The sequence below is a fragment of the Trichechus manatus genome, unplaced genomic scaffold (genome assembly GCF_000243295.1).
Source record: "Trichechus manatus latirostris isolate Lorelei unplaced genomic scaffold, TriManLat1.0 scaffold00087, whole genome shotgun sequence".
Lineage (NCBI taxonomy): Eukaryota > Metazoa > Chordata > Mammalia > Sirenia > Trichechidae > Trichechus > Trichechus manatus.
The window spans coordinates 3398278-3426181 of record NW_004444023.1 but is presented as its reverse complement, the minus strand read 5'-3'; the positions used below and the strand labels follow the sequence as shown (position 1 = coordinate 3426181).

General features: G+C 52.6%; 2 protein-coding genes across 2 annotated transcripts; one reads left to right on the top strand and one right to left on the bottom strand.

Moving 5' to 3' along the window:
• Window positions 1-12: 12 nt before the first annotated feature.
• Window positions 13-18290, bottom strand: NUP62 (nucleoporin 62). The gene is made up of 2 exons (XM_004381623.2): window positions 18180-18290; window positions 13-2803 (listed from the first exon to the last, which is right to left on the bottom strand). Exon 2 carries the CDS (start codon window positions 2724-2726, stop codon window positions 1176-1178), a length of 1551 nt encoding a protein of 516 aa, XP_004381680.1. The 5' UTR covers window positions 2727-2803; window positions 18180-18290; the 3' UTR covers window positions 13-1175.
• A 1105-nt stretch (window positions 18291-19395) lies between these two features.
• Window positions 19396-21238, top strand: ATF5 (activating transcription factor 5). The gene is made up of 2 exons (XM_004381622.1): window positions 19396-19573; window positions 20586-21238. The coding sequence occupies exons 1-2, from the start codon at window positions 19396-19398 to the stop codon at window positions 21236-21238; spliced, it is 831 nt and encodes a 276-aa protein (XP_004381679.1).
• The last annotated feature ends 6666 nt before the right edge of the window (window positions 21239-27904 follow it).

Genomic DNA, 27904 nt, shown 5'->3' with positions numbered 1-27904 from the left:
TGGCACCCACTGCTATCATCTTCTGGGAACTACTCTTCCCTCACCCACAACCCTACCCGTCTGACATTCATCCACATTCACAATTTTTTTTTGTTTCACAATAAACTTGTTTTATTTAGGAGAGAACAGTCATTACAGGTATTTCAGAGAAGGCAGCAGAGTGTAAAGACCAACAAAGACACCTGGGACTCGGCTGGCCGGTTTCCACCCTCTGGGCACCGCTGAACCTCACTCTAACCGACTAGGTTCGCTTTCATCGTTGGGACATTCTGGAACAGGTCTGTGGCCATCTCTGGCGACTGTGGCCATCGGAGCAGGCACTTTTGTGGGCCATTAGGCCTGCTTTCACCTTCACTGTTCATTCATTTGACACATGTTGACAGCAACTGTGCAAAGACACAAAGGTGAACAAGAGAAGGTACCTGCCTACAGGGGCTCACAGTCTAACAGGGAGACAGAGGAGTGCACAGTTGGCAAAAGACAGCACAGCAAATGTTACCAAAGGTGCAAGCCAGTGTGCTAGGGGCACCGCAGGACGGCTGAGGACTTCCCGGAGGAGGTGATGGCTCAGGGAAGCCCCAAGGATGACAGGCACGCTGGCCAGGCAAAGGTACTCTTGCTGGAACAGTACCCTTTTCTTAGTATCCTGCTTGGGTCCCTCCCCTGACCTGTCTTTTCTCCTCAAGTCCCATACCCCACCGTCTGTCCTGTGCCTACTCACTTCCGTGTACTGATGGACCTATCTCACACTCCAAAACTGGCCTGCTACCACATCCAAGGATGGAGATGATTTTAACATTCGTCTTTTTCTCATTGTACCTACGACTACACGTGGCCACCTGACAAACCGTGGAGAGACTGGACTTGTTTGTAGGTGAACTGGCACTTCGCCATCATGTGGCTGGAGCAATGAGGATGAGGTGGGTGGTAGTAGGAGGCAAAAGAGGGTCTAATGGAAGAAACACAAACGATACACCCAGGATCCACACCTACTGGGTGGCTGCCTGGACCATAGGCATCAAATGCTGTCTACCTGCTAAGGCGAAAGTCAAACCACAGAACAGTTTGCTCAACAGCACAATCACTGGAAAGAAAGAAAGGAAAACAAACAAGCAAGTGATCAAACACCAGGTCATAACTGCACATTCCCTGCCCCCGTGGCCCACAGATGCCCATCAGTCGAAGGTGATCCGGAAGCTGCGCTCCTGCTCCTTGCGGCGTCCCTCGCACACCTTGCTGGCTTCCTCCACCCGCCGCTGCAGCAGGGCTGAGTTTTGGTCGACCCACTGCAGCGAGTCCATGTGCGCATTGAGGATCTTGCAGATCTGCTGCAGCGGGTCGCTGGAGTCGGCGGGGCCCCCGGCTGTGTTTAGGTGCTCGATGATGTCCTTGAGGTCCTGTGCCATGCGCTTGAGCTGCGCGTCGATGTTCTCGGCCAGCTTGTAGGTCTTCTCGCGCTCCTCGTCGGCATGCTGCAGGTAGATAGTGCCACTCTGCTCCTTGGCTGCCTCCTCCAGCGGGCTCAGCAGGTCCTCCAGCTCCTTCTGCTGTGACAGGATGAAATCGAGCTCCTGGTCTAGCCGCTTCTGGTCTAGCTTCACCTTCTCCACCTCGCGGTGCAGGGAGGTGATCTTCTCGCCGTTCTCGATCAGCGTGCGGTCCCAGGCGTTGACCTGTGTGGCCTGTTGCAGGAAGTGCCGCTCCTGGTCCTCCAGTTCCAGGCTCCACTTATTGATCAGGCTCTCCAGCTGGGCATAGGTCAGGGCGGGGCTGGTAGGGCCCCCCGAGGCTGCACCGGGGCCAGACGGAACGGTTCCGGCAGTGGGCACAGTACTGGGGAGCCCGGATGGAGCCAGTGGTTTCAGATTCAAGGCAAAGCCGGTGGCAGTGGTGGTGGCGGCAGCAGCAGTGGACGTCACCGTAGACGCGCTGGAAGCCGTTCCAGGGGCCTTTAAACTGAAGCCCAGTGCCCCAGTCCCTGGGGCTGCAGCTGAGGTTGCTGGGGGGCAGAGTGAGAGGCTGGGAGTGGCAGACGAGGCTGGTGTGGTGGCAATGGAGGCAAAGAGTGCGGGCCCAGTGCTGGTGGTGGTGGCTGTGGGTGCAGGAGCGGCCGGCTGGGTGGCTCCGGCTGCAGTGGCTGCTGGTGTGGCTGGAGTGAAGGGTAGCCCGGCTAGGGCCGTGGGCTGTGCTGAACTCCCCATGGAGCACACACTGAAGCTGGAGGTCCCGGGCTGAGCCGTGCTCCCACCGGTGAATGAGAACCCTCCAGAGGTGGTGGACGCAGGGGCAGAGGTGGTTGAGGAGCCAAACACGAAGCCACCAGATGCCGCCGCCTGACCTGAGGTGCTTGCTATGGCATTGGTAAGGGTGCTGCTGCCCAGCCCAAAGGCACTGGGGTTCACCGTGGCCTGGGTGGCTGTGGGGTTGCCCAGGTTTAACTTTGGGGTGTTTATGCCTAAGGAAAACCCTGTTCCTCCAGAAGCAAAAGTCGTTGTTCCAAAACTGAACGTTGGGGTCTGAGTTGTGGGTGCCTGGGTGGTGAGTGTGAACAGGTTGGTTGAGGCGGTGCTTGCAGCTGGCTGCGAGGGTGCCCCAAAATTAAACCCACCGGTGCCAGGGGTGGAGAAAGAAAACCCAGTGGCTGGGGTGGTAGTGGCCGTCTTTGCAGTGCCAAACGTGAACCCGCCTGTGGGGGCCCCGGCGCTTCCAAAGTTAAACCCGCTCATGGCTCTGGCTCTCGGTGGCAGCAGCTACTCAGGCTCCCAAAGCAAATCCGTCGCCGTCTGCAACCTTGTGGGGATTTCTAAAGCAGAGGAAGCGACATGATCAGAGGGCAGTTTTGGAAAGGCAACCTCAGAGGCACACGGAGTGTCGTGTGGAGGGTGGAGGGACTGGGTAGGGTAATACATGGCAACCCTGCCTTCTCTTCCTGACCACCTAACCCAGGTTCTGCCAAACAGGGAGAGAAGGATCCAGAAGCCTAAGCCTGCGCCCTAGGTGTCAGGTGCCAGGTGCGCCCAGTGCAGAGCCTCTCACTGCTTAGGAGGAGAAGCTGGAGAGCAAGGACCCAGCTGGCAGCAGCCCTCCACCCCGAGGAGTCAGACTTTAGATGCTTCCTCTCTCCAGAAAATAAGTTCTGCCTGAGGAAGTGGTTCTCCCCTGGAGCCTCAGGAAGGAATCAGCCCTGCTGACACCTTGTTTCTAGCCCAGTGAGACCCATTTCAAGGAGCCCTGCTGGCGTGAACAGTTCAGTACTCGGATGCTAACCCAAAGGATGGTGGTTCAAAGCCACCTAGTGGCTCTGCAAGTGAAAGACCTGGCAGTCTGCTCCCGTAAAGATGACAGCCAAAAAAACCCTATGGGGCAGTTCTACTCTGTCACACGGGGTTGCTGCGAGTCAGAATCAACTTGACAGCACTCAGCAAGACCCATTTCAGACTTCTGGCCTTTAGACCTGTAAGATTATAGATGTACGCTGTTGTAAGCCACCAAGTTGGTGGCGATTTGTTACAGCAGCCAGAGGACACTCCTCCAGCTGAGGAGTAGACAGTGTGGACAGACAAGCCTGGATTTGGGGCGTGCTCGGTCACTCCCTGCTCTACGACCTCAAACAAGGCCCTGCACCCCTCTCCAAGCCTCAGCCCCTCATCAGCAAAGGGGGTGGCAGCCACTGGTGAGGGGTGCTTCCTGTTGCTGCAGTGGTAGGGCGCTACCTGCTACATTTTCACGTTGGGGAGCACCTTGGGGAGCTGGTGACGGGGGACAGCGGGAGCCCAGCAAGTGTGGCGAACACCCAGCCGAGTAGATGTTCTTGAGAAAAAAACCTGGGGGTGGTGGCTGACCTCAAGTTTACTGTTAATTCCCCACATGCCGCCGCTGCTCACAAAGCCAGGTATTCCTCAGGCCGCACAAAAAGTGCCGATCCCAGCCTAGAGACGAGGTGGCAGCCCTGACAGCTCCGTGTGCCGAGTATGGTGCTACCTGCTCCTTGCCCAGACCCTCAGCTGGGTCACAGCGGTCCCACAGGGGGGCAGGACTATGGCGCCACCGCACAGAGCAGGGAGACAGGCCCAGTCTCTACTGCTCAACGTCTCCTCAGAGAAGACTCTACAAGCCCAAGTCAGAAGGAACCTTCTGTAGCTGCCCCCCCTTCCACCACACCCTTCCTCCCTCCTTGCAGTCTCCCCCCTGCCACCCCACCCTTCCTCCCTCCCTCACAGTCCCCCGGTTGTGTTCCATCCCTTCTCCACACAGCCATGTGCTTTTGGGGAATGACCCGAGGGCTGCCCATGCTACTGGTGGACCCTGCCTGGTCTAAGCCATGGATCTCAAATGGCTGCCCATCAGCACCACCTAGGTGTTCAATGTCTGACGGTGCCTCGGCCCAGGTCAATGCAATCTGTCTCTTGCGGGTGGGACCCTGGTCCTGGCACTGTTACACAACACTCCCTGGGGCTTCTGTACTGGGTTGAATTGTGTCCCCCAAAACTCATGCCCACCTGGAACCTCAGAAGGTGATCCTAGTTAAGGATCTTGAGATGAGATCATCCTGGATTAGGGTGGTCCCTAATCCAGTGATTGGTGTCCTTTTCAGATGAGGAGAGGACACAGAGAGACACAGACAAGATGATGCGAAGACGGAGGCAGAGACTGGAGTGATGCAGCCACAAGCCAAGGATGGCCAGGAGCCACCAGAAGCTGGAAGAGGCAAGGATCTTCCTCTGGTCCCTTTGGAGGAAGCGCAGCCCTGCCGACACCCTAAATTTGGACTTCTCGCCTCCAGAACTGAGAGACAGTAAATTCCTGTTGTATGAAGCCACGCAGTTTGTGGTACCTTGTCACCTAGGAAACTAATACAGTCTTTTCACTCTCATGAGGCCATGGTAAGTGGCAGTGTCCCCTTCCTGCCTGACACCGTGGCAGCCTGCTGAGAACCGGGGCAAGGGACAGGGGGCCAAGAGCAGGGAGCTGAAGGCAGGGGCAGGCGGGCTGAGCCACTCAGGCAGCCCTGGGCTGCCCTGCACCCAGACCACTTCTCATGTTACAGAGCACGTTCCCGCTGCCAAGCCACCTCAGACTGGGTTTTTCGTTATTAGCAGCCAATAGCACCCGGCCATCTCCAGCTACACACCTCAGTGCTCAGATCTTAGCTCAAGAGAGCTCTTGCTATTAACAAGCTGCAGCTAACATGTTCCTGAAGAGCGTTTATAGAGCACTCTGCAGTGGTGACAGAACCACAAGCAGCACCCTCCTCCCTAGAGGCCTCATCTGCCTGGGGCTCTATCAGTAATGGCAAACAGCGTTACTTGTACCATGTACTTTATTCAGATGGCTCATTACCCATCTGCCTCTCAGCACACCCTTGGGGCATGCCCTCCTGCCGTCCACTTCACAGCCAGGAAACCAAGGCTCAGGGAGGGCAGAAAAGCCACCATCACTGCCCTCGAGGCACCCACTGTCTCCTGGCAGCCTCAGACCTGTCAGATGGCAGCTCCAGTGCCAGGGGCTCTGGGCGGGGACAGAGGGGCTCATGCTGAGCGGGCGGGGGCTGCGTGCTGAGGGGGCTGGGAGGAGGCTCCTACCTGGGCCCAGGCTCTGCACGAGGCTGCCTGAGTGCTGCTGAAGGATGTGGGAGAGCTAGGTGAGGAGACAGGGAGGAGGTACTGCCGGGGGAAGGTAGAGACAGGATAGGGAACAGGCGCGGGCCTGGGGGCTCAGCGGTTTGGTGGCAGGAAGGGAACAAGGAGAAAAGAGACAGAATGTGTGTGTGTGTGTGTGTACGGAGTGCCAGGCGATGATCCAGAAGTTGGCAGGGCCCCAAATGCCAGGCTAACGGCTCAGACTTCATTGGGAGGGAGCCACAGAAGGGTTTTAGGGGTGGGGGACTACATGGTCAAATGTGTGTGGGGAGTGGACTGGAAGGCGGAGGGTGAGGCCAGTAGCTGGGGCAACACACCTGGGTGAGAATCACAGTTTGAGAAATGTGTACGCTAGCACTAAAATAAGGAGCCCTGGTGGCGCAATGGTTAAGACTTGGCTGCTAACTGAAAGGCTGGTGGTTGGAACCTACCAGCCGCTCAGCAAGAAAGAGACCTGGTAATCTGCTACTATAAAGATCACAGCCTAGAAAACCATATGGGGCAATTCTACTCTGTCACATGGAGTCGCTATGAGTTGGAATTGATTCAAGGGCAACTAACAAGAACAACAGGTGGCACAAAAGGTTAAGAGCATGATCACTAACCAAAAGGCTGGTGGTTCAAACACACCCGGAGGGACTTCACGAGAAAGACCCGGTGGTCTGCTTCCAGGAGTTTACAGACTTGGAAACCCTACAGGGCAGTTCTGGTCTCTCCTATATGGCCACTATGAGTCAGAATCAACTCAATGGCAATTTTTTCTTTTTAGCACAAAAATGAAATGAAGCGATGGTTCTGCTGGGTCTGGCAAACGAAGACTTTGGGAGTGTCTCACAAAGAAAAACTTTCCCCCTGCTCTTCCTGAGGAGGAGAGCTTCCTAAAGAAGTGGGTGGGTGCTGGGGGAGCAGGGAGGACAGAGCCGAGCTTCAGGGGAACCGACGCTGAGGGAGGCAAGGGTGGGTGCATCGGGCTGACTGCCACAACTGGGCCCACTGCCATCCACCACCGCAGTTCACGCACACTAAGCCTGAAGCCCAGACTGAGAAGTGGCTGCTCTACCTCTCCCTGACCCGTCTGCCCTGCCTGTGCCACCCCGAAAGCCGAGGGGGTTCCCATCCACTGCCACAACCCAACCCCAACCTAAGTACCCTGACCCCACCCCACATTCTCTCAATCCCACCAACCTCTCCTCTAGCTCTAGTGCTTTTGCAGCTGCAAGTCCTAACTTCACATCTTATTTATCTACTGACTCTAATATTTGCTTAGTCCTGCCCTATCCCTGGCTCAAAGCCAGGAGACAACCCAGGCAGGAAGAAAGGCCCATTCCCTGAGGGGGTCACAAACGCGTAAACGAATTCTCTGCAAATATTTTTAGGGTACCTACTACGTACCAGGTACTGTTCTAGGCCCTGGAAATATGATTGTGAGGACAGAGCAAGGCCCCGCTTCTTAGATGCTAGCAGGGAGATAGACAGTAAAACACATAGTAAAGAAATGATACAGTGCAGGGGACATAGGAAGGAGTCCCTAGGTGGCACAAATGGTTAAGGGCTCAACTACTAGCTGAAAGGTTGGCGGTTTGAACCCACCCGGAGGCACCTTACCTGTCAGAAGACAGGCCTGGTGATCTGCTTCCAAAAGGTCACAGCACTGAAAACCCTATGAGGCAGTTCTACTCTCCACACATGGGGCTGCTATGAGTTAGAATCAACTTGACAGCAACTAAAAACAACAGGAGACCTGGGGGTGCGTGCACAGGGGTGGAGGCAGTGGCACTAGACAGGGTGGGCAGAGGGGGCCTCCTGAGGTTAGTGTGGTGTGAAGAAGTGAGGGCCTGGCCAAGTGGAGGACGAGCCAGAGTGAGCTCTGAGATGGGCCTGGCCAAGGTGTTCAAACACCAGCAGGAGACTGGTGTGGAAAAGGGGAGGAGGTGAGGGGAAACAGGGCACGAGAGGTTACTGTTGCCCAGTCCTGGGACTCTCTCCCTGCAGCCCTTAACTCAGCTGTCTGGAAGAGGGGTGTGTATGAATGAATATTTGGGGTTGGGGGGAGGGTGCCTCAGCTCTGGGCCAAAGGGAAAGGAGTAGACAGAAAAAAAACTTTGAAGACTAGGAAGGGACCATTCATTTACAAGCCAAGGAATGCAGGTATGTTGGTGGTCTCCAGAAGCTGGAAAAGGCAAGCAAAGGGATTCTCCGCTAGAGCTACCAGAAGGAACCAGCCGGGAAGATCCATTTTAGACTTCTGGCTTCGGAACCATAGGAGAGTAAGTATGGTGGCTTCAAGCTACTGCATTTGGGAAAATTTGTTAAAGTAGCAACAGGAAACTCATACAAGGGAGGAGATCAGGGAGAGGATGCAGAGAAATAAAGAACACGACGGAACTAACCCTAGATAAGAAGGTGAGAAAACATTCCAGAGCTGGGGCCGAGAGAGGGGCCGGGGTCTCGGGAAGGAGGGGGCAGCTCTGCTTAGCGTCAGGATGGAGGAAGAGGGCGCTGCACCTGTGCCGCTCCATCTGTGAGGAGCTGGAGTGAGGTGGGATTCTGAAACCCCGGCACCCTTGTCAGAGTGTGTGTTGAGTATATCATGCCGACACCCAGCAAGGCCAGACCCAGGAGGCAGGATCCCTCCGTTCTGCTCTCTGCCGTACCCTACACCTAAACAGGGCCTGGTCTGCCGTAGCAGTGGTAAGTAACTGTGGTAAGACTGAATGGTAATGAGGAGTAGCTACATTTACTGAGCGCTCACCACATAACCGGGGCTGTGCCAGGAGCATGATGTAGTGCCACATGGAAACCTTCTGGGTGGGAAATAGGCTCAGAGGAGTGACAGAACCTCCCCAGGGTCAGCTGTTCTCTTGGGAGTAAAGCCCAGAGTTCTACCTGGTTTACAGAGAGATGTTAGAACTGAAGGACAAGTAGGGACATTCTGTGCAGGCACATGGCCGTGGGGAGCTGGGCTAGGCCAGGCTGTTCACTGGAACACAGGCCAGGGGCCGTCTCCCATACCTGAGTCATCACTGCCCCCTGCAGCTAAAGTGACCCTCCCACTACGATCCACTGGGGCTGAGACAGCTGGCTATCCCTTGACACCCACCCCTCCTCCTTCCTCATCACAGAAACACTACTTCATCTGGGGCAGTGATGAGTCCAGCCAAAGAGTCAACTTGCCAGGATCCTCAAACAGGCTCATGGATCCAGGACTGCCTAGTCCACGGATGGGCCTAGGGGTAAGGATGCTGTGAGGCCCTGAGGCTAAACTCTCACTTTTTGGGTGTGCACTTTCCTCTGGGCAGCAGGCCTGTGGCTGTCATTAGAAGGCCCTTCCACAGACTGAGCTCCGAGGACAGGGCCATTCCTGGGTCTTCTCTGTCAACCGCCTGGCATGGCACAGCCCAGCAACACAGAGCAGGCTCCGCAAGCTGTCGGCTGAACCCTCCTCCTCCACTCCCAGTCCTGGACTCTTAGATTCTAGGTTCATCCTCCTGTGCCTCAATTTCGTCTGAAAAACAGGGATATTAACCAAAAAAGCAAGTCAAGTGACCTTTGGGGGAACTATGTTTGGAGACCACCACCCATCTGTCGGTTTGTTGTACTGCGGTGGCTCGTGTGTTGCTGTGATACTGGAAGCTACGCCACCGATATTTCAAAGGCCAGCAGGGTCACCCATGGTGGACAGGTTTCAGCAGAGCTTCCAGACTAAGATGGACTAAGAAGAAAGGCCTGGTGATCTACTACCAAACATTAGCCAAAGGAAGCCCTACGGATCACATCAGAACACTGTCCTACAGAGTGCTGGAAGATGTACCCCTAGGTTGGAAAGCACTCAAAATACACAGTGGCTGCAACAATGGACTCAAGCATACCAATGATCATGAAGATGGTGCAGGACGAAGGCAACGTTTCGTTCTGTTGTACACAGGGGTCCCAACGACAACAGCTTGTTTGGGGAGGGAGCCAAGAGGTGGCCACGTTCACAGAGCAGGAGGCCATACAGGCAGATGGTCTTTGTGAAGATGAAATGGTCGGAGCCAGTAAACGCGCTCCCTCAGCACAGGGCCTGGTGTCTCCTCGGCGCTATCTTCTTATTAGTGCAAGTTCCAGCAACTCGCCAGAGCCAACGAACGCTCCTCTCATAGGGCTTCCAAGGAGCAGCTGGTGGATTTGAACCGCCGACCTTTTGGTTAGCAGCACAGCTCTTAACCACTATGCCACCAGGCTCCAATTTTTTATGGTAAGTCCCAAAAATGTGGTCTATTTATACAGTGGAGTATTGTTCAGCCATAAAAAAGAATGAGACACATGCTACAACATGGATGAGCCCCGAAAATATTGTGCTAAGTGAAAGGCCAGTCACAAAGGGCCATAGATTGTCTGATTCCATTTACAAGAAATGTCCAGAATAGGCAAATCCATAGACACAACATAGGTTAGCGGTTCCAGGGGCTGGAGGAGCAAATGGGAAGTGACTATTAACACGTATGCAGTTTCATTTTGCAGCCACAAAGAAGTTCTATAATTAGATTATACTGATGGTTACACAACTATGTGAACATACTAAAAACCACCAAGTGTATACTTTAAAACAAACAACATGGATGCCAGGAAAGGGTTGAGGGCAATAGGTGAGGCTGAGGAGGTGGCAGGGACCGGGCTCTCAGCCTGACTTTATTTACCCCAAGGGCAAGAGGCAAGGCGGGTGGTGGTTGGTAGTGCCAGCTGAGACTGGGATGAGGAAGAGATGGGTTGAACCTCAGGATATGGGGCTGTGACGGCTACTACACCAAGACCCTGAGAGGGACTGAGGCACCAGGGTCTGAGGGACTCTCAAGAGGGCAGCAGGTGGCCTGTGAAGGTGAGGGTTAGGGGAGAATGGCATACACCTGTGCTCCCTCTCCAACCTCTCCTCAAATCAACACCAGCATCCCAGGGGAGCCGTAATGATGTCACTGGGGAAGAAGGTAATGATGTCAGTGGGGAAGAAGGGAAGGATCCAGGTCAGGTTGTGATGGAGACAGTCACTATGGAGGCGGTTTCTCTGGGAACCAGGTGAAAGGGAGCCCAAGGTGGGAAGGGTGGCTTTGGTCCTGAGAACTAGAACCAGTCACAGGCCCACCCATCAACCCTGGTGTTGGACCCTGGGGACTCCCAGCACCCTACTCTCTGTGGCTTGGGGGTAGACTCGCTGGCGTTCAAATCCCACCTCTCTCCCCAACTTTCTCTGTGTCCTGGAGCAAGTCCCTTCCCTGCTCTGAGCCTCGCTTTCGGGTTCTGGGAAATGGGGCCGCTTCTGCCCGCCTCATAGGGTGGGTGTAAGGATTTGGGGATGATGTACTTGGATGAGGTCTGCATAATCACGATCAAAGCCTGGTGTTCAGGGCCCTGTGTGGTGTCTGGGAAAGGCCTGATCGATACTGGCTCTGGGTACCAGTTCATGCCATGGCTGAGACCATCTCAATCTCTCTCTGCCCTCCCCTCCCACTACAACCATCCACCCTAGGGAGTGCCAGAATTTTGGCTCAGGTCCAGCTACTCTGCTCAGTGCTCAGCGACCCTGTGGGAACCGTGCGTCTGAGGCCCACCAAATGCTGGGTGCGCAGGCTGCCCACACTGCCTCCTTGGCCCTGCCACTGCTCTCCCACTTGGGCAGGAGGAGCTCGTTTGCTGTCATCAGGAGAAAAGCAGTGTCCAACCACAGCCAGGCCCCTGCCCAGAACATCAACACTGGGCAAGGCCTCTGTGACTGGGATGGATCAAGACGAAAATACACCATCTGGAATCCTGTCTCAACAGACCAAACCAGAGCACTGTGCACACCAAAGGCACACCCCAACATCCCTTCCTGCCCTGGCTCTTCACTCGCGTGAGACCCAACACCCAGTCACCGACCTGCCCAATCCCTGAAGTGTCCAACCCAGAGCAAAGCCTGTTTCCTTGAGCCCTCCCCAGAACCTCTGACACAGCCCAACTCCCTCCTTTTCCTGGGGCACCTGGGGTCCCCTGAGGCCCTGTAATCTTCCTCCCTTCAATGAGCAATAAGCCCACGTGTTCAACTATGTGTTGGTTGAGAAACAGCCAATAAGGGACAGACCCAGTAATAAGACAGCCCCCGCAACAAGTACCCTGGCCCTCAGGAACCATTTTCCTGGATCCCTTCCCCTTCCTTCCCACTTTGCATTGGAATGAGGCCTGTTCCTTCTCAATCTTCTATGGGGGTGTAGGGTAGTGGCACAGCCATTTGGACACCTCTTGAACAGTTCTTGGGTGGTGCAAATGGTTAATGTGCTTAGCTGCTAACCAAAAGGTTGGAAGTTCAAGTCCACCCAGAGGTGCCTTGGAGGAAAGGCCTGGCGATCTGCTTCTGAAAGGTCACACCCTTGAGAAGCTATGGCGCAGTTCTACTCTGCCCACATGGGGTAGCCATGAGTCAGAGTCGCCTCCAGGGCATCTGGTTGGTTAGGCGAGCAGGGAGGGGTCTGGCCCAGACTCTCCAGAATGATAAGTACTTGGTTCCTTTTGTTCTCTGTTATGGGCAGAGGAGACCACAGATGTAGTCGTTGGGGTTTTGTTTGGGGAACCACTGGACACAAAAGGTCAAAGAAGCCCCAGCCCTATCCACACTTGTGGATTTGTTAGGGGTTTTTCCAGTCTTTCTGGATTACTCATCAACATTTAAAACCTGGACCTCAGAAAAGGCTGAAGCTCTACTTCCCCCATGAAACCAGTCTCTGACCCTCCAGCCAACCCTGCAGTGGCGGTGCCTCCTGGCAGTGTGCTGTCCAGTTCTGCGGGCTCACCTCACAGGCACTTTCCATGTATTCACTCTCCTGAAGGAGCCCTGGTGGCGCAATGGTTAAGGGCTCAGCTGCTAATCAAAAGGTTGGTGGTTTGAACCCCCCAGCTGCTCCGCAGGAGAAAGATGTGGCAGTCTGCTTCCATAAACATTACAGCTTTAGAAACTGTATGGGGCAGTTCTACTCTGTCGTACAGGGTCACTATGAATTGGAATTGACTCAACAGCATACAACACTCTTCTGAGACTCACAACTGCCCTCCGAGTTGGGGACTACTTTGTCCCCCAGCTTACAGATATGAATGAGGCAGAGAGAGGTACAGTAAGTTGTCCGAAACCACACCCAGGACACTCTGTTATTAGTTACTATCAGCTTGCCCTATCTTTTTCCTATAACCAGTTCCTGTGTGTGTGGGTGGATACCCCAGGGCTGGCCTAATCCTTTACTCCCAGAGGAGGAAACCGAGGCTCTGAAAGGGGAGGTATGGGAGACTGGATGATGGCCCCTAAAGAGGTCCATGTCCGGGGACATCTGTGACTATGTTACCTACATGGCAAAAGGGACTTTGCAGATGTGAGGAAGTTAAGGACCTTGTGATGGGGAGGTCAACCCGGATTATCCTGGGGGGCCCTGAATTTGTAGTGACAAAGGTCCTTGTAAGGGATCGGCAGAAGGTCAAAGGAGGAAATAGGAGATGTGACAACTTAAGCAAGAAGTTGGAGTGATGTGAGGAATGGGTCATGAGCCAAGGAATACAGGCAGCCTCCAGAAGCTGCAAAAAGCAAGGAAATGGATCCCTCCCACAGAGCCTCCAGAAGGAACGCAGAGCTGGGGACCCATTTTAGACAGCTGACATCCAGAACTGTAAAAGTGGGTTGTTTAAGCCACTAAGTTGGCGGCAATTTGTTACTGTGGCAAGAGGAAACTCATGCAGGAGGTGACCACAGAGGACGCCGGAGCTGGTACAGCACAGCATGGGGCCTAACAGGCTCTCTGAGCTGCGACTGCTTCAGCGTGCTAGGGACACAGGGATGTGGCAGGAGCAGCGAGGGGAGGGAAGGGGCTGTGAGGACTCTGTGCTCTGACACGTGGCGGGCTCGTGTCCTGTGCTGCCCTTTCCCCAGAAGAGCCGGCCTTGGCCTTCCTGCCCTGTTTGCCCAACGCCCACCTCCAACCCTGTCCCTTGGCCTGTGTGACCCAGATACTGGACCTGGCGCCTCTCAGGGACCACAGTATCGGATTTTCCAGCCTTTGCCCATGAGGAATTCACGCAGAAATGCATCGGTGCCCACTGATGTGGCCACGTGGGACTGGGGAAACAATTTAGGAATGAGGAGGGCCCTGTCCTTGCCCTCTAAGTGCTCGGGGACACAGTCACGTCCAAAGATATCTGTCTGTGAGGTGGCGAGGAAAGTGGAACCACGTGTGGAGGATACAGGAGAGGGCAAGAAACATGTACAGCTCTTGAGCACCTACTAAGCGCCTCCTAGCTTTACCAACTTCATTTCCCTATCTTCCCAGCACCCCAACCTTAGAGAGAAATAACGAACGCTCACAGGGCACTTCCCACCTGCCAGGCCCCATTCTAGGAAGTTATCATGCATTAAGCTATTTAATCCTCACAACGACATTATGAGGTGAGTCCTCTCACCCCCATTTTACGGGTGAGGAAACTGAGCCAGAGAGAGACAATGCCACTTGCCAAGGGCCACGGAGTGGTGGAGCTGGGATCTGAACCCGGCTGGCTCTGTAGGGGCAGCCAAGGTTCAGGTAGATTAGGACCTTGCTTGCATCCGTGGCTAGACGTGGCGTGGCCCCAGGATTAGAACCTGGGTTCACCTGATGCAAACCTCGGGGCCTTTTCTGTCACGCCAACTGCACCCTGACTGGGAAGCAGGTGAGGAGGGCCTCCTCGAGGGCAGCAGGCATGGCTGGACTCGAGAATTCGCAAATTGTGAGCAGGAGCAAACCTGAGGTGAGGGTCCCAGTGGTGGCCCCCAGCAGGCTCTGCCCTGGAGCGTGGGTTGGGGACCGCCGAAGATCTGAGTAGCAGGAGACGAGTTCCCCCCGGGGCTCATGGGGCCTGGGAAGCAGTGCTGTGGAGGCCAGGGCCCTAGCTAGCAGTGTGATTCTGTACAACCCCTTTGCCTCTCGGGGCCTGTCCTGCCCCTGCCAGAGCAGCTGGTTGGCCTCAGGGACTTAAGGCCCCTCCTTGGCATTGAGTCTTGATTCTCTGAGTCCTGCCCAGGTGCCTGGTTTTCCTCCCCTGCCCCTGTCACCCCAGCTATGCTGGGGCCTCTCCCTGATCCAGGGCTCTGCTCACCAGGAGCTGTTGCCAGGTGCACCAGGGCCCCCAGAGAATCCCCCCCCCATCAAAGAGCCAGGGCTGATGCAACCTGCCTGCAACAGCCACCTCACTCCCCGAGCCTGGCCCCTCCGCACCGAAAAAGAGTCCCCAGCAGCCCCACCGTGCCCTCAGCCTTGAGCTAAGGGGCTGAACGGGCTGGGGCAATTGCTTTTTGAGGCTGGGGGAGGTGGAGATATCTGAGTCCTGGAGGGGCCATAGGCCCAGGTCTAGGGTGGGCCCAGGAGAGGGCTCTGGGTGCCAGGGTCCCAGTCTAACCACAAAACAAACTCAAACAGAGGGCTCAGGGTGTGGGGCTGCAGGCAGCCACAAATGACCCACTATGTGTAAACCAGAACGCACTAGGAAGCTCTGGGAGCTAAGTGTGTGAACTGTCACCCACTCGGCACACATGAACCAAGCTGCTTGGGCAAGGCAGTCAGCACCAGGGCTGAATCAGGTGGAATCCAAGGACCCTACCAGACAGGGACATGAGCCCCAGCGAGAGAAAAAGGCATGGGGGGGGCTGGGACAGGTGGCACCATGGTCCCTGCTCCAGCTCCTTCTGAGTCAGCGGATGCCGCATGAACCAGTAACAGGATCCCCATTATCAGTTATTTAAAAAATATCCTACGTGGGCACCCTTTCAAAAACCCATGTTATTGCTGTGTGCCACTGAGTCGATTCTAATTCATAGTGACCCTACATGACAGAGGATTTCCAAGGCTGTAATCTTTACACAGAACAGCTGGTAGGTTCGAACTACCAACCTTTTGGTTAGCAGCTGGGCGCTTAACCACTGTGCCACCAGGGCTCCTTCAAAAACCCACAGTCCCAGTCTAACTACGAGACAAACCCAAAGTGAGGGGCATTCCAGAAAATACCTAACCAGCCCTCTTCAAATCTGACCAGATCATCAAAGCCAAGGAAAGTCTGAGCAATGGCTACAGCCCAGAGGAGGCTAAATGTGATGTGGTGCCCTAGGGGGGGATCCTGGGGCAGAACAAGGCCATGCGGGGACAACAAGTGAAATCAGGTAAGTGTGGCATTAGTTCAGTGCGTTGTGATTTGCCAGTGCTGGTTCCTGAGCTGTGACAACCATACCTTAGTCTTGTCAGATGTTAACAGTGGGGAAAACTGGATGCAGAGTATACAGAAACTCTGTATTTTCTTTGCAACTTTTCTGTAAACCTAAAGTTGTACTAAAATAAAAAAGTTTATTAAAAAAAAAAAAAAGTACTCTACCTAGTCCCTGGGCATAACCCAGAGGGCCTTCTCAGAAGGAGAAGACTGTGGGGGGTGGTGCCTGTAGGTGGGGGACAGAGGGAGAAAACAGACCCCGTGAAGGAAGGTGCCAGAAGTCTGGGCCAGCCAGGGCTCAGACCTTGCCAGCAGCAGGTTTTCTGAAGTCAAGTCCCTTTTCTGGTAGTTCGGACAGGGCCTCCCCAGGCTAGCAGTCTGTCCAACAGTTCTACCCTAATCCCTGTCACCTGCTGCTGTTCAAATATCTACACTGAGAAGTGGAGGGGAGTCCGTCCTTAAGTCTCACACAAAAGGTGTAAGACCGTCATTGTTTGAAAGCATCCACTGGTGGCAATGGAAACAATATATGCATCTCAGTAATAATAGCAACAACAATAATAACAAGCATCCACTTTGTGCCAGGCACTAGTATAAACCATAGGCAGGGATTAATTCATTTAATCCTCACTGTCCTAAGGCACAGTGGCTATTATTGGTCACTTTTTACCACTGAAGAAATCGAGGCATGGGGAAGTTAGGGAAATTGGCAAAGCCACACAACTAGTTAAGTAGGATGCAGGCAGGGTTTGAAGCCAGACAACCTGGCTCCAGAATCTGAGTTCTTAAGTGCTGCCCTATACTGCCCAAGTAATAGTGTAGCCCCTAAGGACCCAAGGAACTATAGGGCAAGTGCTCAAATCTGGCTCTAATGGAAGGTGGTCAGATCCCAAGAAAGAGTTCATGCATTCCAAAGGCTAGCCCAGATAAACTCTCAAAACCCACCTTCCCTGGGTCTTAGTTCAGTCTGTAGCTGTCCCAAAAGGGATGAGGGTGAACTCCAGGTAGATGGACGCAGGGTGGAAAAGAGAGAGGGACTTCCTTCAGCAGAGCAAAGAACCATCTCCACCTTGGCCAGCGGAGAGGTGAAGTGCTCTCTCTTAATAGAGCTTCCCATTTTGGGGAGGGATAGAAGACAGTTCCCGATACTGTGAGTAGCAGCTGAGGCAAAGAACTGTAAAACCAAGTCAGGGTGAGGGGCAAGGGCAGGAGAAAGGAACAATTGGCTGGAGACTAAAGTGCTGAGGGGGGTGTGCAGGGGCTGTTGAAGACAGAGAAAAAACCAAGGGGGGGGGGCAATGAGGCCTGAATCCCTCGCACAAAAACGACCCCCCAGCAGGTGCTGGGTGGTCCAGTGTCTGGGGTTCTGCCACAAGGGGTGAGACTGGGCACCAGAGCTCCTATTAATAACAAGGCACCGTTGACCAGGCATATATGATCCCGGCTCTGTGCTTAGGGTTTCGAGGACATCATCTTATTTCATTCTCATAAACAAACCTACCACATGGGGATATGAGGCCCAGAGAACTTCAGTTATTTGCCCAAGGCCACCCTGGCCGCTCTGTGATTTGAATGGAGGTCGCCTGACTCTGACTCAAGCAAGACCTCAAACCTATAAGGCTTTTCAAGCCCAAGCAACAGCTGAGGGATGAAAGGACGGAGAGATTCGGGTGTGGCTGGCAGGAAATTCTTCCGTCAAGTGGGGGAAGGGAACAGAGAAATTAACACGTGCAGGTCTGAGGGAGGAGAGGCCGGGGTCCGGCCCCAGAAAAAGGAGAGGGCCCGATCCTCAGAATCAAGAGGAAGGAGGGGGTCCGATCACCGGATCACAGAGAGGAGGGGGCTGGACCCCCGGTTCTGAGGGAGGGAAGGGTCTTACCTCTGGGTCAGAGGAAGAAGGGAGCCAGACCACGGGGCGAGAGGGAGGAGGGGATCCGATCCCTGGGTCAGAGGGAGGAGGGCGCCAGACCCCCAGATGAGAGGGAGGAGGGGTTCCGATCCCCGGATGAGGGGGAGGAGGGGGCCGGACCCCAGGGTGAGAGGAAGGAGGGGGTCCGATTCCCGAGTTAGAGGGAGGAGGGCGCCGGGCCCGCCTCCGGGCTGGGGCCGCACGGGGGCGGAGCGCGGAAGGATCCTCGCAGGCTGTGCTGCGCCACCCCGGTATATCTGTCCTCAGTCCCCGTGGCCGCCTCATTCCCCGTCCTCAAACCACGATCTCCTCACATTAGCGTGACGCCGCCCCTGCCCGCGTAGCCCTGGCCATGGCCCTGTAGCCGCGACCCTTCCGTGCCCCCCGGCCCGTCTCCGCGCGCACCGCACCTGCGCTGTCCGCTCCAGCCGTCTTTCTTCAGCCGAGGCCGCCGCCGCCTCCCTTTTCCGCCGCCATGGAGTGAGTAACCGCTGGTCCCTCCCTCTCCAACCGCCTTTCCCGCCCTTTTGCTGCGCGCGGCCCTCACCGCCTGGCGGGGGGGGGGGCGGTAGACGTGAGGGATCCTGGTCGCGCAGGCGCAGAAACGGGAAGAAGGGAGTCGTCGGCGCGCGGCCGAGCATGCGCACTCGGCCCGAGGTCGGGGTTTGTGGGGAGGGTGGGTTTTTCATTGTTTATGTTAAGGGCACGCATGCGGTTGCTCCTGCGAACTAGCTCCCAGACAGTCCTCCCCCCGGAAACGAGTCTATCGGTGCGCTGTTGCTCATGCGCACCAGCCCACCAGAGCCCCTATTTGTGCATGAACGGCGGGCTGTACGCCGCCGCACATGCGCACTGATCCCCAAGAGGGCCGGGGGCATGAGAGAACAATTTACAGCGCTCGGGTGTCAGATCATGAGCTTTAACCCTCGGGGAGACAGCGGATTGTGCAAGGGTGGGGTGGAAGCCATTTTCCGCAACCTTCCCTCCGCCCTCCTCCCTCCACGCTGCGCGGGCGCACAGCGCAGCTTCACTGGCTTTGTAGCACGCACCTGCTGGGGCGGGGCCTGGTTTAGATTGACAGGGAAGAAGGCGGGGCTTGGAGGGCGCGGGGGCAGGCGGGAGTGGGGGTTCACCACCAAATTTAAGACAAAAGTGGAGTCTAAACCCATAGCATTGATGAAGGGACAGAACTTGGGGGAATTCCCCTAGGAACTGATTTGCGATGGAACCTATTTAGGAATGGGGTGGAGCCTAAAGGAAATATTTTAGGGGAAGGGGCGTGGCTGGAAGAAAATTCCCCTGGGATTGAGGTTTTTTTTAATGAAGAAGAATATCATGAAGTAGGTGGGAGGGACTTAAGGAGAATTCTCTTGGGAGTGTGTGGGGGCTCAGGTTTTAGAATTCAGAGAGGGGGGAGCCTGGTGGCAATGGGGGTATGGCTTCCCGGTGCCTTTGGCTGGTGGGCGGGCTGGCTGCTGACCCTGCCCCGTTTGTCTCCCACGTGTAGGCCCTTCGCTTTCGCCTTGGTGCCTGCCTTAGTCCATCTGAGCAACCTCCAGAGCCTTCTCCCAGCTGTTGGTGCTGCCTCCTTCTTTGCCATCCGTGCCCAGCGCCTCTCCTGCAGCCATGTCACTGCTGGCGACCCTGGGGCTGGAGCTGGACAGGACCCTGCTCCCAGCTAGTGGGCTGGGCTGGATCGTAGACTATGGGAAACTCCCCCTGGCCCCTGCCCCCCTGGGCCCCTATGAGGTCCTTGGGGGATCCCTGGAGGGCGGGCTTCCAGTGGGGGGAGAGCCCCTGGCAGGTAAGGACAGGTGGAGAATGGATGTGGATGAGCTGGGGGGAGGCGAGGGAGAGGGAGAAGGAAGAATTAATTTATTAATTAATTCAACATATTCTTATTGAGTGCTCACAATGTGCCAGGCATTGTTTTAGGTGCTGAGGATACAGCTGGGGACAAGACTGACATTCCCGCCTTCCTAAAACTCACATTCTTGTAGGGAGACAGACAAAAGTCAAGTTAAATGAAGATGTATTGGGACTAAGTAGGAAACACTTAGTAACTGAGCTAGAAAATATCAAAGAGGACCTAGTTTTAGAGTGGGAAGGTAGCCAGGATACCTTCTTCAAGGAGGTAACATTAAGCTGTGGTGTGAAGAATGGGAAGGAGCAAGCTATGAAAAGGCCCAAGGGAAGAGCATTCCAGGTGAAGGGAATAGCATATGCAGAGACTGTGAGGCAGGAATTGTTTTATTCATTACTGTATCCCAAATGCTTGGCATGTTGTAGGTTTTCAATAATTAATGAATTAAAGATGAAGCAGGGTGTGTGTGCATGTGTGATGTAATCTAGTTGGTGTTTTAAGAACAAACTAAAGAGTGGATTAGAGAAACCAGAGATGAAGGGTAATAAGCAAAGAGGATGTTGGATTGATTGAAGAAAAGGTTGGCTGACAGTTGAGTGACTGGTTGGTTGACTAGTTCTTTTGTTGGTTGTTTTACTGACTGGTTCATTGATTAGTTGGCTGACTGGTTGACTTCTTCATTGATTAGTTTGTTGATGGCTTGGTTTACTGGTTCATTGATTGATCTACTGGTTGGTTGGTTGATTGGTCAAATTGTTGGCTGACTGGTTCATTGGTTGCTTGACTGACTTGTTGGTTTGTTGACTGGTTTGATGAATTGTTGATTGGTTGACTGATTGGTTGGTTGTTTTACTGAACGAATGGGATGAATGAGCCTGAATGAGTGAGTACCCAATTGGATGGAGGACCAGGAACTCAGAGGGAACTTTATGTCCCTTCTCCAATCCCCCAGGAGATGGCTTTTCTGACTGGATGACTGAGCGGGTTGACTTCACGGCCCTCCTCCCTCTGGATCCCCCCTTGCCACCTGGAGCCCTTCCCCCACCTTCCCCACCCCCACCTGACCTGGAAGCCATGGCCTCCCTCCTCAAGAAGGAGCTGGAACAGATGGAAGACTTCTTCCTTGATGCCCCACTCCTGCCGCCACCCTCCCCACCTCCGCCACCCCCACAAGCTCCTCCTCTCCCTTTCCCCACCTTTGACCTCCCTCAGCCCCCTGCCCTGGATACCCTCGACTTGCTGGCCATCTACTGCCGCAGTGAGACTGGGCAGGGGGATGCTGTGGGGTTGGCACCCTTGCCCCCACCACAGCAATCCCCTCTTCCTCCACCTCAGCCCTGTCGCCCAGCCCCCTACCCCAACCCCGCCACCACCCGAGGGGACCGCAAGCAGAAGAAGAGAGACCAGAACAAGTCAGCAGCTCTGAGGTACCGCCAGAGGAAGAGGGCAGAGGGTGAGGCCCTGGAGGGCGAGTGCCAGGGGCTGGAGGCTCGGAACCGGGAGCTGAGGGAGAGGGCTGAGTCGGTGGAGCGGGAGATCCAGTACGTCAAGGATCTGCTCATCGAAGTGTACAAGGCTCGAAGCCAGAGGACGCGCAACAGCTAGATGGGCAAGGGCTTTGGCCTGTAGGGGGCGCTGGTCTTCAGTTCTGGCTCACTTATGTTTCTGTGGCAGAGGTGGGACCCCTCCATCATTCCTCTGCCTCCAGCTTCATTCCAGACCCCTCCTCCCTTTGTTTTTATTGTTGTCTCCTTTCCTGCCCATTTCTGAATTTGGCCCCCTCCTCTATCCTCAGAATGGTAGAATGTTTGGCCTTAGTCAACATCTCCATCCCTCAAGTATCAGCTGAGGAACTGAGGCCCACAGGGAATTCAGGGAGCAGATCAGAGCTTAGAAATAGGGCCTCTTGAGTCTCAAATCAGTGCTTTCTTGCAAGTTGTTCTTGGTGGGGGGTGGAGTGGCCCTGGCTAGCACCTAGAGGTGGGGCCAGGAAGCTATGCAGAATTACTATGCAAATGAGAACAGGGACGCTGGGTAGGTAAGTCAGGGAAAGTTTCAAGAATGGGACCCTTAAGCAAAAAAACCAAGCCAGGTGACATGGGAGGAACTACTTTTGGGGAGTGAGTCAAGAGGTGGCCACGTTTACAGAGCAGGCGGATATACAGGCAGTGGGGAGGAAGGGACAGGGTGGGAAATGACCATAGTTAGTGACTGGGTGTTCATTGTAGCTCTGGGAGGAAATCAGTGTTTTGTGAAGGTGTTGGGGGACGGGGCTGCATCTAGGTGAGGGAGGGTGGGGACTGATCCTTCGAGGGGTTGTAAACAAAAATAAAATGAAGACTTTCCTCTTGGTCTTGGTGTCTTATCTTTGAGAGGAGAAGTTGGGGAGTAGCTGTATCCACAGCTGATACAACGAACCACTTTTAGATTCAGACAATTTATTACTTATGTAGACAGTGAAAGAAAGAACAGCCAAAGGTGCCAGCTTCCTATGGTCTTTGTCTCGTACACCAACAAAGGATGACCCCAAAACAAAAGGGGGCAATGACTGCAATGTGAGTTGTGGGATACTCTGTTGCTGAGGAGCCAATTTTCTTATGCAAACCTCTTATGAGAAATAGGTAAGTTGGAGATGGGCTTGTAGCCACTCCTTAAAAGCCTCCCCTTCTCTTGTCATCAAGAGGACCTGTCATGTAGAACTCTAGCTGCAAGAGAGTCTGGGTAACATAAGTGGTTAGCTTTCTAACCCTTCTTAATACATGGAGTATGTAATGGGAGTTGAGAGAACCAACCAACTAACCAATCAACCTGTCAAATCAGTAAGTGAAGCAGTCAACCAACCAGTCAGTATGAATACTAGCCAATGAATGAAGCAGTCAACGAATCAATGATCTAGTCAATCAAACAACCAACAAACCAGCCAACCAGTGAAAGAACCAGTCAACCAACAAAAGAACCAGTCAACTAATCAACTTGTCGACAAAGGTGCAGTCAATACCATGTTTTGTTAATGCATTCATACATTTGCAATAAAATAAAAAAAATTCATGTGGTAGGCAGAATAGCCAACCAAAGATATCCACATCCTGATTTCTGGAACCTGTGAATATATTACCTTACATGGCAAAAGGGACTTTGCAGATGTTATTAAGGATCTTGAGATGGGGAGATTATGCTCTATTATCTGGATGGGCCCAATGTAGTCACAAAGGTCCTTATAAGGGAAAGAGGGAGGCAGGAGGGTCAGAGATTTGAAGATACTGCACTGCTGTCTTTGAAGGTGGAGGAAGGGATCATGAGCCAAGGAATGCAGGCAGCTCTAGAAGCCGAAAAAAGCGAGGAAATGGATTTCCCCCGGAGCTTCCGGAAGGAACACAGCCCTGCTGACACCTTGATTTTAGCCCAGTAAGGCCCATTTCGGTAGCCATGGTGGCACAGTGGTTAAGTGCTCGGCTGCTAACTGAAAGGTCAGAAGTTTGAACCCACCAGTCACTTTGTGGGATAAAGATGTGGCGGTCTGCTCCTGTAAAAATTTACAGCCTTGGAAACTCTACAGGGCAGTTCTGTTCTGTTCTATAGGGTCGCTATAAGCTAGAATCTACTCGACAGCAATGGTGGTGGTTTTTTTTTTTTTTTTTTTAAAGGCCCATTTCAGGAGTCCCTGGGTGGCATAAATGATAAAGCGCTGAACTACCAACCGGAAAGTTGACGATTCACACACACCCAGAGGTGCCTCGGAAGACAGGCCTGTAGATCTTCTGAAAGGTCACGGTCTTGAAAACCCTACAGAGCAGTTCTACTCTGCACACATGGGGTCGCTATGAGTCCAACTGGACAAGTCACAACAGTACAGGGTGACAGTGTTTTGTGAAACTGTTGATGAGAAACGATTTCTTACTGTGCGTCGTGGTCAGCAAAATTTGAAAACTATTGGTAGACGGTCCTCAACGTCCGTACACTGATTTTCAAACAACTGCTCATTAGCATACTCGATAGCACCCCCTTTCAGACGCGGAATCCCATCTCGCCTAAATCAAACATTCCTGGGCTCTCCCCACAGCGCTGTCACAGAAGGATTCCCCTCCAGGTGGCGCCCGCGCGCCGCCCTGAGTGCATTTTCCTCCGTCCTCGACCCAGATCGGTGGGAACCTGTGATTTTATTTCAGTCACAAGTCGCCGCAAAGATCTTGTTTGCTGGGAATAGAAACTCTGACCACAAATATAGTCCCTGGAGCAGAGGGCTGCAGGATGGCTCAGGAGGCCAAAAGGGGTGTTGTTATCGGAAGTCCTTCCTCTTTTCCTTCCTCCCTCCCTTCCTTCATTCCACAAATTGTTCATTGAATGTCTGCTGTGGGCCAGATGGGTCCCCTCTCCTGTAGCTCACCTCCTAGTCACGGAGGACCGAGCATAAACCAGATTCCCGGCCCCTCTTTTGGGGGCCTCCTGCCCCAGTGCTGAAGGTCCACGGCTCTGGGGCAGGCGGCGGGGAGCGGGAAGGGAACGTGAGGGTGTGGGGGGTGTCGAGTCCCTACCATCTGCCGGCTGTGTGACTTTGAGCCACTTGCTTAGCTTTCTGTGCCTAAGTCTCCCCTGCTATAAAATAAGAACAATATCAGCACCTACTTCATAGGGCTCTTATGAGCCTTGAATGAGTTACATTGAAAGCCCTTGGGAAGAGGGCCTATCAATTGTTAAAAATTTCCACTTTATGGACTGCAGGTCTTACTGCCTCCATGAACTACTTAATACTGCCTTTGCCGTGAAGCCAAAGAATGAGATGGTACCCGGCTATCATTTCTGAACTTAAAAAATTAAAACAAAAAAATTTATTTATTTTTGTTGTTGGTAATATACACATAATGTACACTAACAATTTCAACATGTACAATTCAGTGACATTGGTTACATTCTTCAAGTTGTGTAACCATTCTCACCCTCCTTTTCTGAGTTGTCCCTCCTCCATTAACATAAACTCACTGCCCTCTGAGGTTCGTATCTAACCTTTCGAGTTGCTGCTAACAATTTGATCCCATATTGATAGATCTTAAAAGAGCACAATGCTGAAGGCAGACATTCTTTACTGTTTAAGCTAAACTACTATTTGGTTTTAAGAAGACTTGAGGGAATGTTTTTGGTTTAAGTTTTAAAGATTATCTCAGGGCAATAGTTTCCCATTTCTGAATGTTTTGATCAAGGACCCATAGATGGATCCTGACCAAAGGGAGGGAAAATGAGGAACAGAGTTTCAAATTCTTACAGAAACCAGACTTACTGGCCCGGTTGTGACTGGGGAAATCTTGAACTGAAACTATCCCATGAAGTCATCTTTGAACCAAACCACAGTTTGGCTCGACTACTAAAGAATGTCTGCCTTGAGCAGTGCACTTTTTAAAGAATTGTCTATACGAAATCAAACTGACAGCAGTAACTCTGACACACAGAGAAGTTTGGGGAAGAGAGAGTCTAATTCAATGGTGGTAAACAACATGGATAGAGATAGCAAGAATGGTGACACAATGATGTTGGTGACCAACATCATTGAACTGAACATGTAGAAAATGTTGAATGGATGTGTGTTTTCTTATGTATATTTTCACCAAAAATAAATAAATACATAAATAAAAAGAAAGAAAGAAATTCCCATTTTGCAGAAGAGAAAACTGAGGACCAGAGTCCAGGGAGTGAATAGCCAAAGCCAATTTTTTTTCCCGTGGGAGGGGATCTCAGAGCTAAGTCCAGGGATTGTGATGTCCAGTCCTGGCCCTTTTCCTCTGCACTGTGCCTGGGGTAGGAGTGGACCCAGCTTCCTTCATACTATTGGGGGCTGCTGGAGTGAAATCCTCTATCAGAGCCGGGGTCCCAGCCAGACAGAGGCTGGGGCTGGAGTAGACCCTGTCTCTGGGCTAGTGGAATTGACAGTTGTTATTGTATTAGCTGCCAGGGAGTTGTCCTCCAGCTCATGGCGACCCCATGCACAACTGAATGAAATGCTGCCTGGCCCTGCGACATCCCCATGATCAATTGCAGATTGGACCGTTGTGATCCATAGGGTTTTCCATTGGCTGATTTTTGGAAGTAGATCGCCAGGACTTTCTTTTAGTCCATCTTAGTCTGGAAGCTTCACTGAAGCCTGTTCAGCACTACAGCAACACGAAAGCCTCCCCTGACCGATGGGAGGTGGCTGCACATGATGTGCATTGGGGGGGATTGAACCTGGGTCTCCCACATGGAAGGTGAGAATTCTACCTCTGAACCACCATTGTCTCATGGAATAGACAGACAAGTAAATATATCATTTGCATCTAATAGACTTCACCCAGATTGCAATAAGAACTTAGAGGAGAAGTAAAGTGAGCTGGCCCATAGCGTTTATGGAACTCCACTGCCTCCCCAGTACAGCATTGTGAAGAATTATGACATAAGGAGTAAAGCAAAAATAAGAAGCACCCAGTAAACAAACAAGCAAACTCTCTAACCAGTGTGGGGTCTTAGGCAGCATTTAAACTCCCTGGACCCCAGTGTGTTCCTCAGGGGAAAGAAGCACTGAACTAGGATCTACTCCAAATTGAGGGCCTGTGGCACAATGATTAAATGCTCGGCTGCTAACTGAAGGGTCTGTAGTTTGAACTTACTAGCTGCTCCATGGGAGAAAGACCTAGCAATCTGCTCCCGTAGAGATTACAGCCTAGAAAACCCTATGGGGCAGTTCTACTGTGTCATAGAAGGCTGCTATGAGTCAGAATTGGCTAGGAGGCAAACAACAACACTCCTTTCATGTTCTGTGAGTCTCTGCTCTCTCGCCTCGTGGAAATTAGAATCAAAACCAAAGTTTAATATTAAAATACCCAAAAGGATTTGTTAAGCACTAGGAAGAAAAGCCTGCCGATCTCCTTCTGAACCCAGTCTGGATGTGGCTACAACGAAATTTACATGTGATAAACATTTACCATCAGGAGTCCCTAGGTGGTGCAGATGGGTAAGCACTGGCTACTAGCTGAAAGGCTGGAGATTCAAATATACTCCGAAGTCCCTGGGAAGAAAGGCCTGGTAATCTGGGTCTGGAAGGTCACAGCCATTGAAAATCCAATGGAGCACAGTTCTACTCTGCACACAGGAGGTCTCCATGAGTCAGAATCGACTAGACGGCAAAGGGAACATTTACAATCCATTGACTTTGAGTAAAGGAGATGACACTTGATAATGTTGGTAGGCCTCCTCCAATCAGTGGAAGGCCTCTGAGCCAAAAATTGAGGTTTCCTGAAGAAGAAAATATTCTGCCTCAAGATTGTAACATGGAAATCCTGCCAGAGTTTCTATCCCACACCTGCTGTATGGATTTCAGACTCAAGAATACTGGAGTTTCCAGCCAGTACCTTGACCTATGGATTTTGGACTTGCCAGTCCCTACAATTGGGTGAGCCAATTCCTTAAAATAAATCTCTCTGTATCTCTATATTTATATCTTCTATTGGTTCTGTTTCCCTGGAAAACCGTGACTAATACAGAAGGTCATTTTAAAAAAATTTTTAGTTGATGTTGGGTTGGCTCCAACTCATGACGGACTTATACATAACAGAATGAACAGTTGTCCCATCCTGTGCCATCTTCACAGTTGTTGGTATGTTTGAGTCCATTGGTGCAGCTATTGTGTCAATCCATATCATTGAGGGTTTCCCTTGTTTTCACTGACCTTCTTCTTTCTGGACTGCCAGAAGAATGAACTTCTGTCTTGGAAGAAGTACAGCCAGAATGATTCTGAGAAGTGAAAATGGCAAGATTTTGTCTTGCTTACTTTGGACATGTTATCAGGAGGGACCAATCCCTGGAGAAGGACTTCATGCTTGGTAAAGTGGAGGGTTAACAGAAAAGAGGAAGACCCTCAACGAGATGGATTGACACAGTGGCTGCAACAATAGGCTCAAACATAGCAACAATTGTGAGGATGGCACAGGACTGGGAAGTGTTTCCTTCTGTTGTACATAAGGTTGCTATGAGTCAGAGCTGACTCTATGGCACCTAATAGCAACAACAACTTTAGTGACACTGATTACATTGTTCAATCAACATTTTTTTACGTGTACAATTCAGTGACATTAATGATGTTCACCATGTTTTTTCCTTGTTTTTGGTGGCCCCGACAGTTTAGAGAAGCATTGGTCAGGGATATGGTAGGATGCCCCTCTACTGGGATTTGTCTGATGTTTTTCATCATGATGTGTCTTAGGCTGGGTTCTCTAGAGAAACAAAACCAGTAAAGTGTATATATATATA